Source organism: Miniopterus schreibersii (genome assembly GCF_964146895.1).
Source record: "Miniopterus schreibersii genome assembly, chromosome: 5".
Lineage (NCBI taxonomy): Eukaryota > Metazoa > Chordata > Mammalia > Chiroptera > Miniopteridae > Miniopterus > Miniopterus schreibersii.
The window spans coordinates 836,786-850,120 of record NC_138106.1 but is presented as its reverse complement, the minus strand read 5'-3'; the positions used below and the strand labels follow the sequence as shown (position 1 = coordinate 850,120).

General features: G+C 57.2%; 1 protein-coding gene across 4 annotated transcripts in view; it reads left to right on the top strand.

The window, feature by feature from the left end:
* Window positions 1-13,335, top strand: part of TIAM1 (TIAM Rac1 associated GEF 1) — a 216,376-nt gene that overhangs the window by 173,739 nt on the left and 29,302 nt on the right. For all 4 annotated transcript variants that reach the window (XM_081137622.1, XM_081137620.1, XM_081137621.1 and 1 more), the window contains 3 exons: window positions 2,082-2,168; window positions 5,076-5,300; window positions 10,666-10,769. In XM_081137622.1, coding sequence (XP_080993748.1) covers window positions 2,082-2,168; window positions 5,076-5,300; window positions 10,666-10,769 — 416 coding nt within the window. The remainder of the gene's footprint in view (window positions 1-2,081; window positions 2,169-5,075; window positions 5,301-10,665; window positions 10,770-13,335) is intronic.

Genomic DNA, 13,335 nt, shown 5'->3' with positions numbered 1-13,335 from the left:
CAGGGTGGGCTCCAGTGCTCTGTCCCCTTGTAAGTTGTTGGCTCCAGTTGAGGGGTCTCCCAGGAGCTGTGGTCACTGTCCTTCCTGCAGTCCTGTCCCTGTCACGGAGACTCCCGCCCCCTGAGACGTCCCGGCTGTTACTCAGGTCCTCTCCCGGTTTCCGGGGGACAGTCACAGTCACTTCAGGCCGGCGCCTCCTCCCCTCGTTCTTAGGGAGGAGAAACGAGAAGGGGGACCGGCCGGCAGCCCCTCCGCCGTCGCCGTGATCCTGTCTTCAGGCGACGTCGCACCCTCGGCTCCCGGCCCCGCCTGGCGCCTGCCGTCCGAGCTGGTCCCCGGCACCCCGTCCGTCCGCTCCCTTTATGTTCCATAGGAAAAAAAAAGTTTTGGTCTCAGGACTTACAGACGGGTCGCGTTTTAGAGAGGAAGTGCCCGTATTTGAATGAATTCTGCCCATTCATTCCCGTGACATAGCCCTTGACTCTGGGACTGTTCTCACAGCGAAAAGGAAAAACTGTTCCCTCCTGGACCGCAGACGATCCACCGTGTGCCGTCCTCGGGCCCCACCGGAGAGGCTCAGGTCTGACCGTCGCCCCTGCGCCAGGAGGCTGCTGGTTCGATTCCGGGTCAGGGCACAGGCCCGGGCTCCGGGCTCGATCCCCAGTCGGGGGCCTGCAGGGGGCAGCCGACCGGTGCTTCTCCCTCTCGCCAGTGCTTCTTTCCCTCTCCCTTCCTCTTTAAAGGCAATAAAAACATATATATATATATATATATATATATATATGTTTTTTTTTTTTTTAAATGAAGAGTTTGGAAAGTGTGCCGGGCGTGGCCCGTTCTCCGTCTGAGGGATCCTGAGACCGTCGTGGGCGGTGGCCGTGGGTCGTGTTGCCCACATGTGGGCGCCTGTTTTCCTCGCCCTGCGAAGGAAACAAAAAACACACGTTCGTTATGACACACGCGGCCTCAAAGTCCCAGTTCTCTCCGGGCCCCGTCCCGTAAAGGATGACTCTGTTTTGCGACCATCTGCTTGTTTAAGTCCCCGGGCCTCTGCCCGACGGGATTGCTTCCCGCCCGGAGCCGAGGTTTTGTCCCCTCGTTTCCGTGGCCCTTCTAGATGACCCGCCCGAGCATCTTATCCTGACGGGGGGCACGTGTGTCCTGGACGTCCCATTGATCGGAAGAGATTTCACACGAAACTTTCTAGAGCAGAGGGGACCAGGCCTTGCAGCCAGAGGAGCGGGAGCCCCCAGGCCCCCAGACCACGTAACATTTTCGTGGCATGTCCTGCCCGTGTTTCTGAAAGATGTAGCCAAGCCAGAGATCGATCAGCTGGTGGGCTCTGAGCTCAGGGATACTTGGCCGTGTGTCAGGTCCTCAGACGCTTGTCTTGAGATCAGTCAGGTTCAGTGTGAGGCTGGATTTAAAGGGAGTTGCTGCTTGAGGCTGTTTGCAGAATATTATTTTATTTTATTATTTTTAAAAATATATCTTTATTGATTTCAGAGAGAGGAAGAGAGAGAGAGAGAGACAGAAACATCAATGATGAGAGAGTCATTGATCGAGCCCGCAACCCGGGCATGTGCCCCGACTGGGAATCGAACCCCGATCGCCTGGATCCCAGGTCGATGCTCAACCGCTGAGCCACGCCCGGCCGGGCTGTTTGCAGAATTTTAATAATCAGAGCGGCGTCCGTGTGGCAGCGTGTGTGACGTGTCCCGGGGCAGAGGGGAACTGGAAAGAGCCAGGGCCCCGGGGAATCTCGCTGTCCTGTGCCGCGGGGGAAGCCGAGGAAGGCGGGGCTGTGGCCTGCGGCGGCCACGGGCCAGCGGGTAGAACACAATGACCGTCTTCCCTGGGAGCCCACAGGTCGGGAGAGTGAGGGGCCGGGTGGTGGTAACTTTCACAGGTAGCGACTTCTTTTGCAGGGACCTAAAAGGCGTTTTCCTGCTTGTAAAACAGTGTGAACAGGGAAAACCAAAGCACAGCTGCGGCCCCGAGCGGCCCTCGTTCGCTGCGGCCCCGCCGGCTGCTTGCTCAGCACCCAGAGGTGCGAGGCCCACCCGTCTCTGTGCTTCCAGGGTTCTCACTGTCGTCCGTGGAGGAAGAGGGCGTCCGGAGGCTCTACGTGAACAGCGTGAAGGAAACCGGCTTAGCTTCCAAGAAAGGTGAGTCGCTCACTGTGCGCTCCGTCTGTCCTATTATTATTATTTTAAATATATCTTTATTGATTTCAGAGAGAGGAAAGGAGAGGGAGAGAGAGATAGAAACATCAATGATGAGAGTCACTGATCAGCTGCAGCCCGAAACCCGGGCCTGTGCCCTGACCGGGAATCGAACCCCGATCGCCTGGATCCGAGGTCGACGCTCAGCCGCTGAGCCCCGCCCGGCCGGGCTGCCTGTCTGTCCGTCCGTCTTAAATGCCTTTGGGTTTCCTCCAGCTGGCGGGTGAGACCGTTTGACAGGGTGCCCTGTAAAGAGTGTTTGAACCTGGTCTCGTTGAAACCCCTCCAGGGAACCGGACGTTACTCCGTAAACCCAGGTGTGTAAGAAAAGCCACCGTCTTGGATTTTTCATCCGATACCAGCCGGTTTCCCCGGCGCGGGTGGGAAATTCGTGCTGACCGGACAGATGGGGTTGTGGGGTTGTCCTTCCCCCCCGCCCGGGACGGACGGCGGACCTGGGTGCCCGCGGTCAGAGCTGGCTGCCCCTCGCTGGGCCCGCACAGCCCTTCCCGCAGGTGTTCGCGGCGGCCGCTCATGGAGGGACCTGCAGACGTGGGGAGCCTGGGGGTCACCACGCAGCCTTCTGTCCCCTCGGAGGGCTCTTCTGGCCGAGCCCTGCCTGTGCCCCTCGAGGGGGCCCCACCGCCCCAGCCTCTCTCTGCGGTCGGGGATCCTCTCACCTTAGATCGCTGGCTTCCTGGGGCTGGAGAGAGAAATGACCACACTGGTGATTAAAACAGCGGACGTGCGTGCTCGCCCAGTTCAGCCGAATCTTAGTTACGTCTGCCAAGACCCTCTTTCCAAATGAGGCCACACGCTGCAGTTCTGGGTGGTGTGAATTTCAGGGGGACCCTGGAACCCCCCCCACCGCACTCACGTTGGGCAGGGAGGCGGGGCTTAGCGTCCACCTGCGTCTCATCTCCTGGGTGTGGGGTTTTTAGTTTCACCCAGGTGGTGGCGAGATGACGCCTGTTAGACGTGAAAGACCCACACGTGGGTCAGTGTGCTCAGGTGGGAGGCCCACGTCTGCCCCAGGACGCGTGCAGCCGCTGGGAAGTGGTGGCCACGTCGCCCGGGTCTGCCCAGCTTGGCCCTGGTGTGAGGCCCGGGGTGACCTGGGCGTGTCTTCGTGCCCGGTGCTGGGAGCCCGGCGGGAGCAGCGGCAGACGTGGCTGTGCCCAGAAGCGGCACAGCTGTGACGGGTGAGGTCAGGGTGACTCGGGGGCACGGCTGACGGCTCTGGAAGAGATTTTCCTCTGTTTTCCTGCCCCCGTTCTAGGCCCCAGGTGGACAGTCCCGAGCCGCGTGTCACTAAGGCAGACGTGACAGGGTCTCCCCCTCAAGCCTGAGACGCGCCTGGGCTGTCGGCTCAGCGAGGGAGCCGTGGGCGGGCCCCGCGTGGGGACCCAGCGCCCTGGTTTCAGTCACATCCTGTTTGGTTCTCTGAATCCCAGAACCTGGCGTCAGACAGACAGACAGACACACGGCCGCCTGCTCCACGCCTCTCGCTCGCCCCTGCGGCTCTGTTCTCCGCAGGGGCTGTGTGTCCGTCCATCCTCAGGCCACAGACACTGTCTAACTACGAACCCCATCGAGGGGCAGTGTCGTGCTGGGTGGTGCTCAGGACTGGAGCCTGGGAGAGGAGAGGTCACCCGGCCCCTGAGGCCCCCAGACGCCCCTGAGGCCCCAGCCCCCCCCCAGCTCTCATCCCCCGTTTCCCTCCTCGACAGCTGCTTACTCTCTGCTCCTGTGACAGCGTCTAAGTCTGGTCTTTCCTCGCCCGTCACTCAGCTCCCTCGGCCGCCCGTTGGACTCAGCCCGGCCGTCGCCCTCGGGACAGCCTGGGCCCCAGGGGAGCTTGGCCTCGTTAGACCCCACTCTTCCGCTGGCCCCAGCTCAGCCGGCGCTTGGGGTGCGCGTGTTTATTTGTGGACCGCAGGGGCTCTTAGCTTGTAAGACTTCTTTCTGCTTAGCTGACGAGATACTTTCATGTTCTCTCCTGAGCTCTGCTGCTTCTGGAATGTTCTTCTAACAACGGGTTGAGCTGCTCCTGGGTCGGTCCCAGCGTCCTGTGCTCCGAGGCCGGGCTGCCCCTTTGGGTCCCAGGCGTGGGCAGCTGCCCCAGCCGCTGTGCCAAAGGAGCAGACCCTTCGGGGACTTTCCACACGGTGGCCACGCCAAGGTCCCGATATGGTTAAAAAAAAAAAGGGGGCAACAACGATCGCAAGTCATGGTCTGTAAGTCGTGGTCTTTAAACGTGTTTGGAGTAGGACCCCCCTGGTCGTCTCGGGGCCACGCTCCTTGCACCTCGGTTCAGACGCGGCCGGGGACAGTGGCTGAGCTGCGTGTGCGGGGTGAGTGTGGACAGACGCTGGCACAGTGCCGGCCGGTGCGGCTCCGTGGCCGGGCCTCAGCCTGTGCATGGCGAGGTCGCCGGTTCGATTCCCGGTCAGGGCACAGGCCCGGGTTTCGGGCTCGATCCTCAGTAGGGGGCGCGCGGGAGGCAGCTGATCGATGTTTCTCTGTTTCTTTCTCTCTACCCCTCTCTCTTCTTCTTTCTCTAAAATCAATTAAAAAACCCCCATATTTTAAACAAAAACCATCAGCACAGTAACCAGAGAGCTTTTCTGCTTTTCTCCTGGAATTAGCACCTGTGAGGAGAGATTGGGGTAAGCCTGCTCGGCTGTGCTCAGGGCAGGGCCGGCCCGAGGCCCCCACGAGCTGCCCCCTCGGGGCACCGTCCGTGTGGGGGGCACCGGGCTGGGGCCGCCCGGAGCTCGGGGGCCCGGTGCAGCAGAGCTCGAGGTGCTGCCGCTCTGTGTGAAACTAAACATTTTCCGTCGGTTGCAGGGCTGAAGGCGGGAGATGAGATTCTCGAGATCAGTAATCGCGCGGCCGCCACCCTGAGCTCCTCGGCGCTCAGAGACTTCCTCTCGCAGCCCAGCCTGGGCCTCCTGGTGAGGACGCGCCCCGAGCTGGAGGGGGGCACCCCGCTGCTGGGCAGCCCACCCCGCCGCGCCGAGAGCCCCGCCGAGCCTGGCCAGGGCCCCCTCGCCTTCCTCGCCAGCAGCCCAGGTAAGACGGGTGACGTGGCCAGGTGCCTGGGGGGGGGGGGGGTCTCTCAAACTCGACCACAGGGGGACGGGTCTGGCAGGTCGCCTGCCAGGTGAGTCTGAGATGAGCTGATTGCGGAGCCGGAGCCTGCAAAAAGTTTCCTGTTGCGATGCCACCGGGGCTGGGAGCTCTCGTCCTTGACGGGGGAGGGTAACTTTTGCTACAGGCCCACCCGTCCCAGCTGGAGAGCTTCACCAGGCTGCGGCTGTTTGTCATTTTGGAGGGAGAGGGTGCAGAGGCCACCATCTGGGGGCCGTGGGTAGAGATAGGGACCCAGAAGTGCCAGGAACCACCGGAGATCCTGGCGCCCAGTCCTGCCCCTGCCGTGCATGTCCCCGCGCCCCAGCCACGGGCCTGCGTCTCCCCCTGTGACAGGACACGAGATGCCCAGGGTGGACAGGGCTCGGAGCTCGTGTTGGATCACTTGTCTCCTGGGCTCGGAGCTCGAGTCTGAGGGGGAGCCCGTCGGTGGAGCCCCCACCCTGCCCCACCTGCTGCCTCCCTTTCTGGGGGGCACCTTGCCTCCCCCCCCTTTGGCAACCTTGTGCTCAAGCTGAAAGAAGCAGCGTAAGCCCGGCCGGCAAATCCAGTGGTTAGAGCGTCGGCCCCCACACCGCAGGGCGGGGGGTTTTTGATTCCTGGTCAAGGGCACGTACCTCCGTTGCAGGTTCGATCCCCCACCCTGGTCGGGATGCATGTGGGAGGCAACCAATCGATGTCTCTCTCTCCCTCTGTTTTTTCCCTCCCTCCCTTCTTTCCACTCTTTCTAAAAATCAATGGAAAAACATCCTCAGGTGAGCGTTAACTAAAAGAAGCTGTGCGGTGCTCCCTGCCCTGTGAGGCCTTCCTGGGACCCCAGGGTGAGCCCCCTGCTCTGGGTCCCCAGGCCCTGGAGCGTCACCGGGCACCTGCCCTAATCCCGTCGCCCTGTCCCTCCCGCCTGTGTCCGAGCCCTGAGCCTGTCCCCTCCCCTCGCCTGACCCCTTCAGGTGGCTCCCTAGGGCGAGAGAGCCCTGAGCACCCCAGGTCTGGAGTTGGGCTCCATTTAGTAGGTTGGGGTTTTGAATTTATTTTCTTTTAAAAACTTGGGTTAAAGAAAAACGCCTTCGGTTTCAAAATCGGAGCGAAGGGCAGCCCCTGCCGGGCAAGAGCATCATCCTTTTGTTCTCCGGGGCTCTCGGGGAGATTCCACAAGCCCAGGCTGCGGGAAGCCAGGTGCCCCTGCTCCTGTTGAGGTCCCGGGTCCTGCGGCCACTGTCCCGCCCACAGCCCATGGACCCGGAGAACTGGACTCCGCCCTACCTGGCGGCCGCTCCTCACGGTGACCACAAGGTGGCAGGCTCGAGCCCGTGAACCGGGTCCCACTGTCGCTGTGATGACTCGGAGTGAACCACCTGTTAAGATTTGGATTTTTTTAAGTCTGGATGGACATCCTGCAGACAGCAGTGTGTGCTCAGCTCTCTCTGGATTGTTTTAATCTGTCTGAGCCCTTCCTGTAATTGTGGGTATAAAGCAGAGGCGGCCAACTGACCTGCTGCCCAGGTCCAGCCTCGGGCCTGTTTTTTTGTGTGTTTTTTTTTAATTGATTCTAGAAAGAGAGGAAAGGAGAAGGGGGCAGAGAGAGAAACGTCGGTCAGTTGCCTCCCCTACTCATCCCGACCAGGGATTGAACCCACAGCCTGGGTATGTGCCCTGACCAGGAATCGAACCTCTGACCTCCTGGTGCACAGGACGGCGCTCTAACCACTGAGCACACCAGCTGGGGCTCAGGCCTGTTTTTTTGTAAATACAGTCTCATAGGAACACAGTCCCGCCGGGTCACTTATGTCTCGTGACAACAGCCGGGCTGAGGAGCCGTGACCGGGACTCATGGTCTGCAAAGCCGTAAACTTACCCTCTGGCCCTTTGCAGATGCAGTTTGCTGAGCCCGGTGCGGCTCAACGGCTCCCGAGCTGTTCTTTTAAAGATGGTCACTGTGTTAGTGTGTTTCTTCTTCAAAAATCGTGTGTGTACTTTGCAAATTAACTTATCTTTATTTTTAGTTTTTACTTTTGTTAATCTTCACCTGAGGATATTTTTTTCTATTGACTTTTCTTTTGAGAGAGTGGAAGGGAGGGAGGGAGAGAGAGAAACTTCAATGTGAGAGAGACACATCGATTGCACCCCGACCAGGGCCGGGGATCGAACCTGCAACCCAGGTACGTGCCCTTGACCGGGACTTGAACCGGCAACCCCTGGGTGCACAGACCGACGCTCTAACCACTGAGCACACTGGCCAGGGTGCAAATTAAAAATATTTATTAAGTTTTTAAAAATTAAAAACGTATTTCTATATAGGTATCTGTTTTAGAAGTGTATGCAGATGCATAGGTCCCATCTTTTACATGCTGGAGTTTTAAATTAACCGCTGGCCTTTCAGTCCCACGTCACGTTGCCTCCTCGAGACAGACGCCTTGAAGGCCAGGCGCTAAGTCCGCTGAGGCTGCCATTGTTTAAACCACGTTAGAACTTCCACTTGGAGTTGTCCTCAGAAGGTTTAGTCACTGCCTTCTCTCCAGTTAGATGGCCCTCGCGCACTGTTAAGTACCCACTGGGCGCCGGGCACCGAGCGGCCCTGACGTTACCGTGGCAGCCGGGGAAGCGTTACGTCCGCAGGCTCGCACTGCAGGGCGGTGTTTGTTTCGTAGCCGTTTCGTCGTTTAATATTTTGCAGCGATCAAACCCTTCAGAACAAACCTGCCCGGCAAGCTGGGCGATCAGGCCGGGTCAGGGATAAACCGCGTGGGCGAAGTCGGGTCGGTTTCCCGTGAGGTTCCTGCGTCGGCTCCGTCGCTAGTTCCAGGGGATTCTCCGCGCTCAGCCCCGTCCCACGGCTGGGGGGGCGCGGCCCCCGCCTGGGTCTCCCTCTGCCTTCCTGTTGCTGCCGCTTCCTGCTCCCCACTTACCGCGAAAGATGAAAGGGAGGCGGGTAAACAGGATAAAGCAGCCGGAGAGACGGCCCCAGGATGAGGCCGAGAGAGAGCAGGGCCCATGGGCAGCTGTGGTTCCCGCAGAGCAGGAAGCAGGTGCGAGCCGGGCACAGCGGGCAGGCTTGAGGTGTGACGCAGGGACGGAAGCCCCCGGATCGGGCTCACGTGTTGGCCAGAAAGCTGGGGCCGAATGCGGAGACCCCGTCCTCGCTGCTCTCTAAGACTCAGTTTCCCATTCCGGGCGTCTGCCGTCCGTGAGCCCTCGCTGAAACCTTACTGGGCCGAAGGTTGGAAGCTGGGCCTACTTCCGTCTGATTTCCCCCACGTTTGTTCGGTGCCTGCTGGCCAACAAGGGGAAGGATGTTGGGACACAAACACGGTCCCTTCGGCGGCTGTTACTACGGAGAGAGCCTCGGCCTGAAGGGGCGGCTGGAGTGGGAAGTGGGGAGACTGAGAGCGCGGTTTCCAAAATCCCTCTCTGACGTTCCCACCCGTGTGATTTTTTAAAAAATAGGTTTTTATTGACTTCAGACAGGAAGGGAGAGGGAGAGAGAGAAAAACATCAATGATGAGAGTCACTGATCGGCTGCCTCCTGCTCGCCCCCTGCTGGGGATCGAGCCCGAAACCCGGGCCTGTGCCCTGACCGGGAATCGAACCCTGACCTCTTGGCTCCTGGTCAGTGCTCAACCACTGAGCCACACTGGCCAGGCTCTGCGATTTATTTTGAACCCGGATCTCATCTGGCACTGCTAAACGTTGGGGACGGGTAATGTGCGTTGTGGGCCTCCCTGTGCGTCGGTGTTCGGCGTATTTTACACACCGAGGCAGGGTCGTGCCAATCAGAATGACCCTCGGATGCCCCCCGGGTGCCCCGAGGGGCAGCGTCTGGACCTCCATAGCCAGTCAAGGAAACACCACAGTGAACCTCAGTACACGAGGACAAACCTACATCCAAGACAGTTTTTTAAGAAGTAAGAATTCCAGCACAGATACCCTTTCCCGGCATCTTAGTTTTACTTTCTGAGGCCAGGTGATCAGTGGGCCGCAGGCTCTGTCCTTCAGGTCTCGCAGCCTCACGAGCCTAACACGGCATTTCTTTGAAAGTGGGCTTGGGGTTCCCTGGGGCCAGACCGGAAACTGTGGGACTTGGGTCCTGTGGGCCACAGCGGGTCACAGGCCAGCGAAGACTCTTGGGGTGGGAGAGACCCCGGGATCCGTGCTGAGCGGCTGGGCCCACTGTCGTTTCTGCGACTCGACCGCAGGCGGCAGGGATGCCCTTCTCTCCTGTCTTATTAACGTTTATCTTCAGTTAAGGGCACAACAGGGAAGAAAAGAACACCGCTTTGCAATCAGTTCTTTTATAGTCTGTTTATTAATATTTTGCCAGTTAGATGCATGGGCGATAAACCTCCCATTCTACTGCGTCTGCCTCGTTTATGGGGCCTTTTGACAAAGAAAAAATTTCCATTGTAGGAAAATTTGATTTTCTGTCTCTTATGGTTTGTGCTTTTTTTTAAAAAAATCCTTACCCAAGGAAATTTTCCCCGTTGCTTTTTAGGGAAGGAAGAGGGGGGAGAGAGAAAAAGAGAGAGAGGGAGGAGGAGGGATATGAGACACGTTGATTGGTTGCCTCCTGCACGTGCCCCAACCAGGGCCCGGAATCAAACCTGCACCCCAGGTACGTGCCCTTGACTTGACCTGGAATCGGGCCTGCGACCCCTCCGTGTGCTGGCTGATGCCCTAACCCCCGAGAGCCACCCCGGCCGGGCCCAGCTGGAGCTTTTTAACGACCGGGAGTCTTGCTACCCCAGTGTGGTCCGTGGACCCGAAGTGTTGGTGGCATCACTTGGCGCCTGTAAGATCCGCAGAATTCCGGGTCCAGTGGCGAATCTACTGACTGAGTCTGAGACGCTCTTCAGATTCGGGAGCCTCTCAGAGGACAGTGACGCGGACGTTCCCCTTCCTTCTTGTTTGTGTAGACGTGGCCGGGATTGTGGGAGCCTGGAGTTGGGAGATGTTTGTAGGGACTCAGAGCTGTTACAGATGGAGGGTTTGTGTACCTGGGTCCACCTCCTGATACATCACGTGAGGGGTTAGAGCTTCCACAGGTGTATGTGTGGGGGTGTCATAACTATTACCATGTGTTATAAGTAATAAAAATGTTATTCTATCAAGTAACAGTGGTAGTAATAACAATAGTAGTAATAAAAACTAACGTTGAGCCAAGGCGGTGGAGCTGGTGCTTGGAGGGTGGGACAATATTTGTTCTCATTGTGAGTGGACTCCCTGCCCCCCCCACACTGACCTATAGCTGTCACTGTCCACCCACCCATGTTCCCTCTGCTTCCGCCCGCAGGGCACAGCCTGTGTGGTGCCCAGGGCAGCAGCGCTGAGACCGCCCCCGAGGAGGCCGAGGGGCCAGACGTGGAGTCCTCAGATGACACCGACCACAGCAGCAAGGTGAGAGATTTTCATTTTCACTTCCCATCCTGAGCCACCCGAGGGTCCCAGCTGACACGTCACCTCTGCAGCTGGATGTGACTAGATGCCCCCCCACGGGACCAGGTGTTTTTGCTTCTGAGATGTCGCTAAATAAGATAGGAAGTCCAAACGACGGCCTCGCCGACAGACCCGTGGATGGGAGAGCGGGCAGAATACTGTCCCTGGATGGAAGTCCGATTTCATCCCTTTGTGGATGGTGACACAGCCTCTCAGCCGAGCGCTTTGGGGCCGCTCTGTGGTCTGTGACTCGTGGTTTTGTTACTGGAGAAATTTGTGGTTGGCCTTTCCCATTGCTAGTGGGAGTGGGGTCCTTACGATATCTCGAGAAAAAGAATTTTCTGAGAGTGGCACGGGAAGATGAGTGATTTCTATTTGCTTGGAGTTACACCCCTGGGTTTGTAAAGTCCCATTTCCCTTAATCCAGCCCTGGAAGAGGTGCAGCTGGGATTCAGCAGAGGTAGAAGCAGAGCCAGTGTCCAAAGTTTACGTTCCATGGTGGAGCTGGGTCCGGTGTAGCATGAGGCTAGTTGTAGCCCATTTGTCCATGTGTGTGGGGTCCCCCCGGCTGTGGGCCACGTGGGCGATTGCAGGGGAGCCAGGAGAGCATGGCCGCTGCAACAAGTCTCAAGAGAACCAGGAGAGCAAGAGAGCGAACGCCTTTGTCTGGATTAATGATCTCAAATCTTCCCAAGCTTGCAGTGGCCACGCCTACTCTGGCCAATGACCCGTCCCCGGGTGTGACTGACAGGCAAGCGCCCTCCTGTTCCACGCAGACTTCCCCGGGCATGCGCACAGCGCTTGGCCTTCCCTTTGCTCCTTTCCAGTTACTTGTAACTGGGATAAGTTGCAACAGTATCAGTTTCTGGGATGAGCTTCTGCAGGCTCGTGCTCAGCTCAGGTTCAAAGTGAGCCTCTTCCACGTTAAGGGGAAGGACACCTTGTTTCTCTCCCTGCAGCTAGAGTTTCCTCAGTGGGCTGAGCACTGAGAACCTTCTTATTCTGATCTTCGGCGCAAGACCGTGACTTTGTTTCCCAAGATTTCATCCCTCGGCCGTAGCCTCCGCTCACCCCGTCGCCAAGTGCACTTTAAATGCTCGGTGTTACCCGTGCCCTAGAGACCCCGCCCCAGCAAAAGCAGCTGTGTGAGATGATGTTTCTGTATTTCTTCATCTTTTTTTTTTTTCTAATATATCTTTATTGATTTTAGAGAGAGGAAAGGAGAGGGAGAGAGATAGAAACATCAATGATGAGAGAGTCATTGATCAAGCCCGCAACCGGGCATGTGCCCTGACCGGGAATTGAACCTCGATCGCCTGGATCCTACCAGGTCGAAGCTCAACCGCTGAGCCCTGCCCGGCCGGGCATTCATCTCTTTTTTTATAGCGATGTTGACCTGTTGACCCCTCTACCCGTCTCTTACTCTGTTTGACCCCTGCCAGTCACCATCTGCAACATGAGGTGATTCTCACCTTTGCCCAGTGACTGAGGGGCAGGGAGGGGTCGGATGGTACACTGTGCCGAGCACACTGATGTGGACCAGTACTTAATACCCCCACCTCCCTGGCATTATTTTGTTCCCTCTGTGTTTATTTGTCTCTGTAGGACGTTTTAAAAATGTCTTTATTGAGTTTTTAGAGAGAGAGAAAGGGAAAGAGAGAGAGAAACATCAATGAGAGAGGAACATGGATCGGCTGCCTCCTGCACGCCCCCTACTGGGGATCGAGCCTGCACCCCAGGCGTGTGCCCTGGCCGGGGATCGAACCCGTGACCTCTCAGTGCAGGGACAACGCCCAGCCAGCTGGGCCACCCGGCCAGGCTGTAGGACTTAAGTCTTGAGTGCATATGTTATGCGTTTCTTTTTCAGCATCGTAGGCTCTCCCTTCTCAGTGTCCTTTCTAAGTCAAGCACAGTATAAAACAGTACTTGAAAGTAATTTTAAGATTCATAAATTTAAAGCTTATAGACTGAAAGGCTTTGTTGATTATTAAAACATGAGTGGAAATATACTTGTTTCATTTAAAGCCCCCTTCCCCCAAAAAACACACCGGCAACACACCAAACAAACAAAAAGTTGCTTAAAGTTATTTTTGTGGCCCTTACTTAATTTTTTTTTTGTGGGGGGAGGGCCAGTCCCCTCAAGAGAAACAGACATTTCCATACTGAGGTAAGATATTTTAAACAGTATTTACTTAGTTGTTTTGTTATTGAAACTGAAAATGTGAATTCTCAATTTCTAGTTTGATTTAGGAATACAGCTATTTTTCCTGTTTCTAAAACCTTTATTTCTGAATAGTTTCTAACTTGGGTCATTTTTGCCTCCCTGTAATCGGCCAGTGTTCTCACTCCCTTGTGGATTTGAGATTGTTTCCATTTTAAATACAGTGAGTCATGAGGTCAGTGCAGAGGAAGGAAGGGGCCCCAGGGTCCTGTCCACTGACCCCGGGGTGACTTTCTTACGAGGCCGGAGCACACAGGGTCGGGTGTAGGCACAGGCGGTGCTGTTCCTGGATTTCACTACAGAATT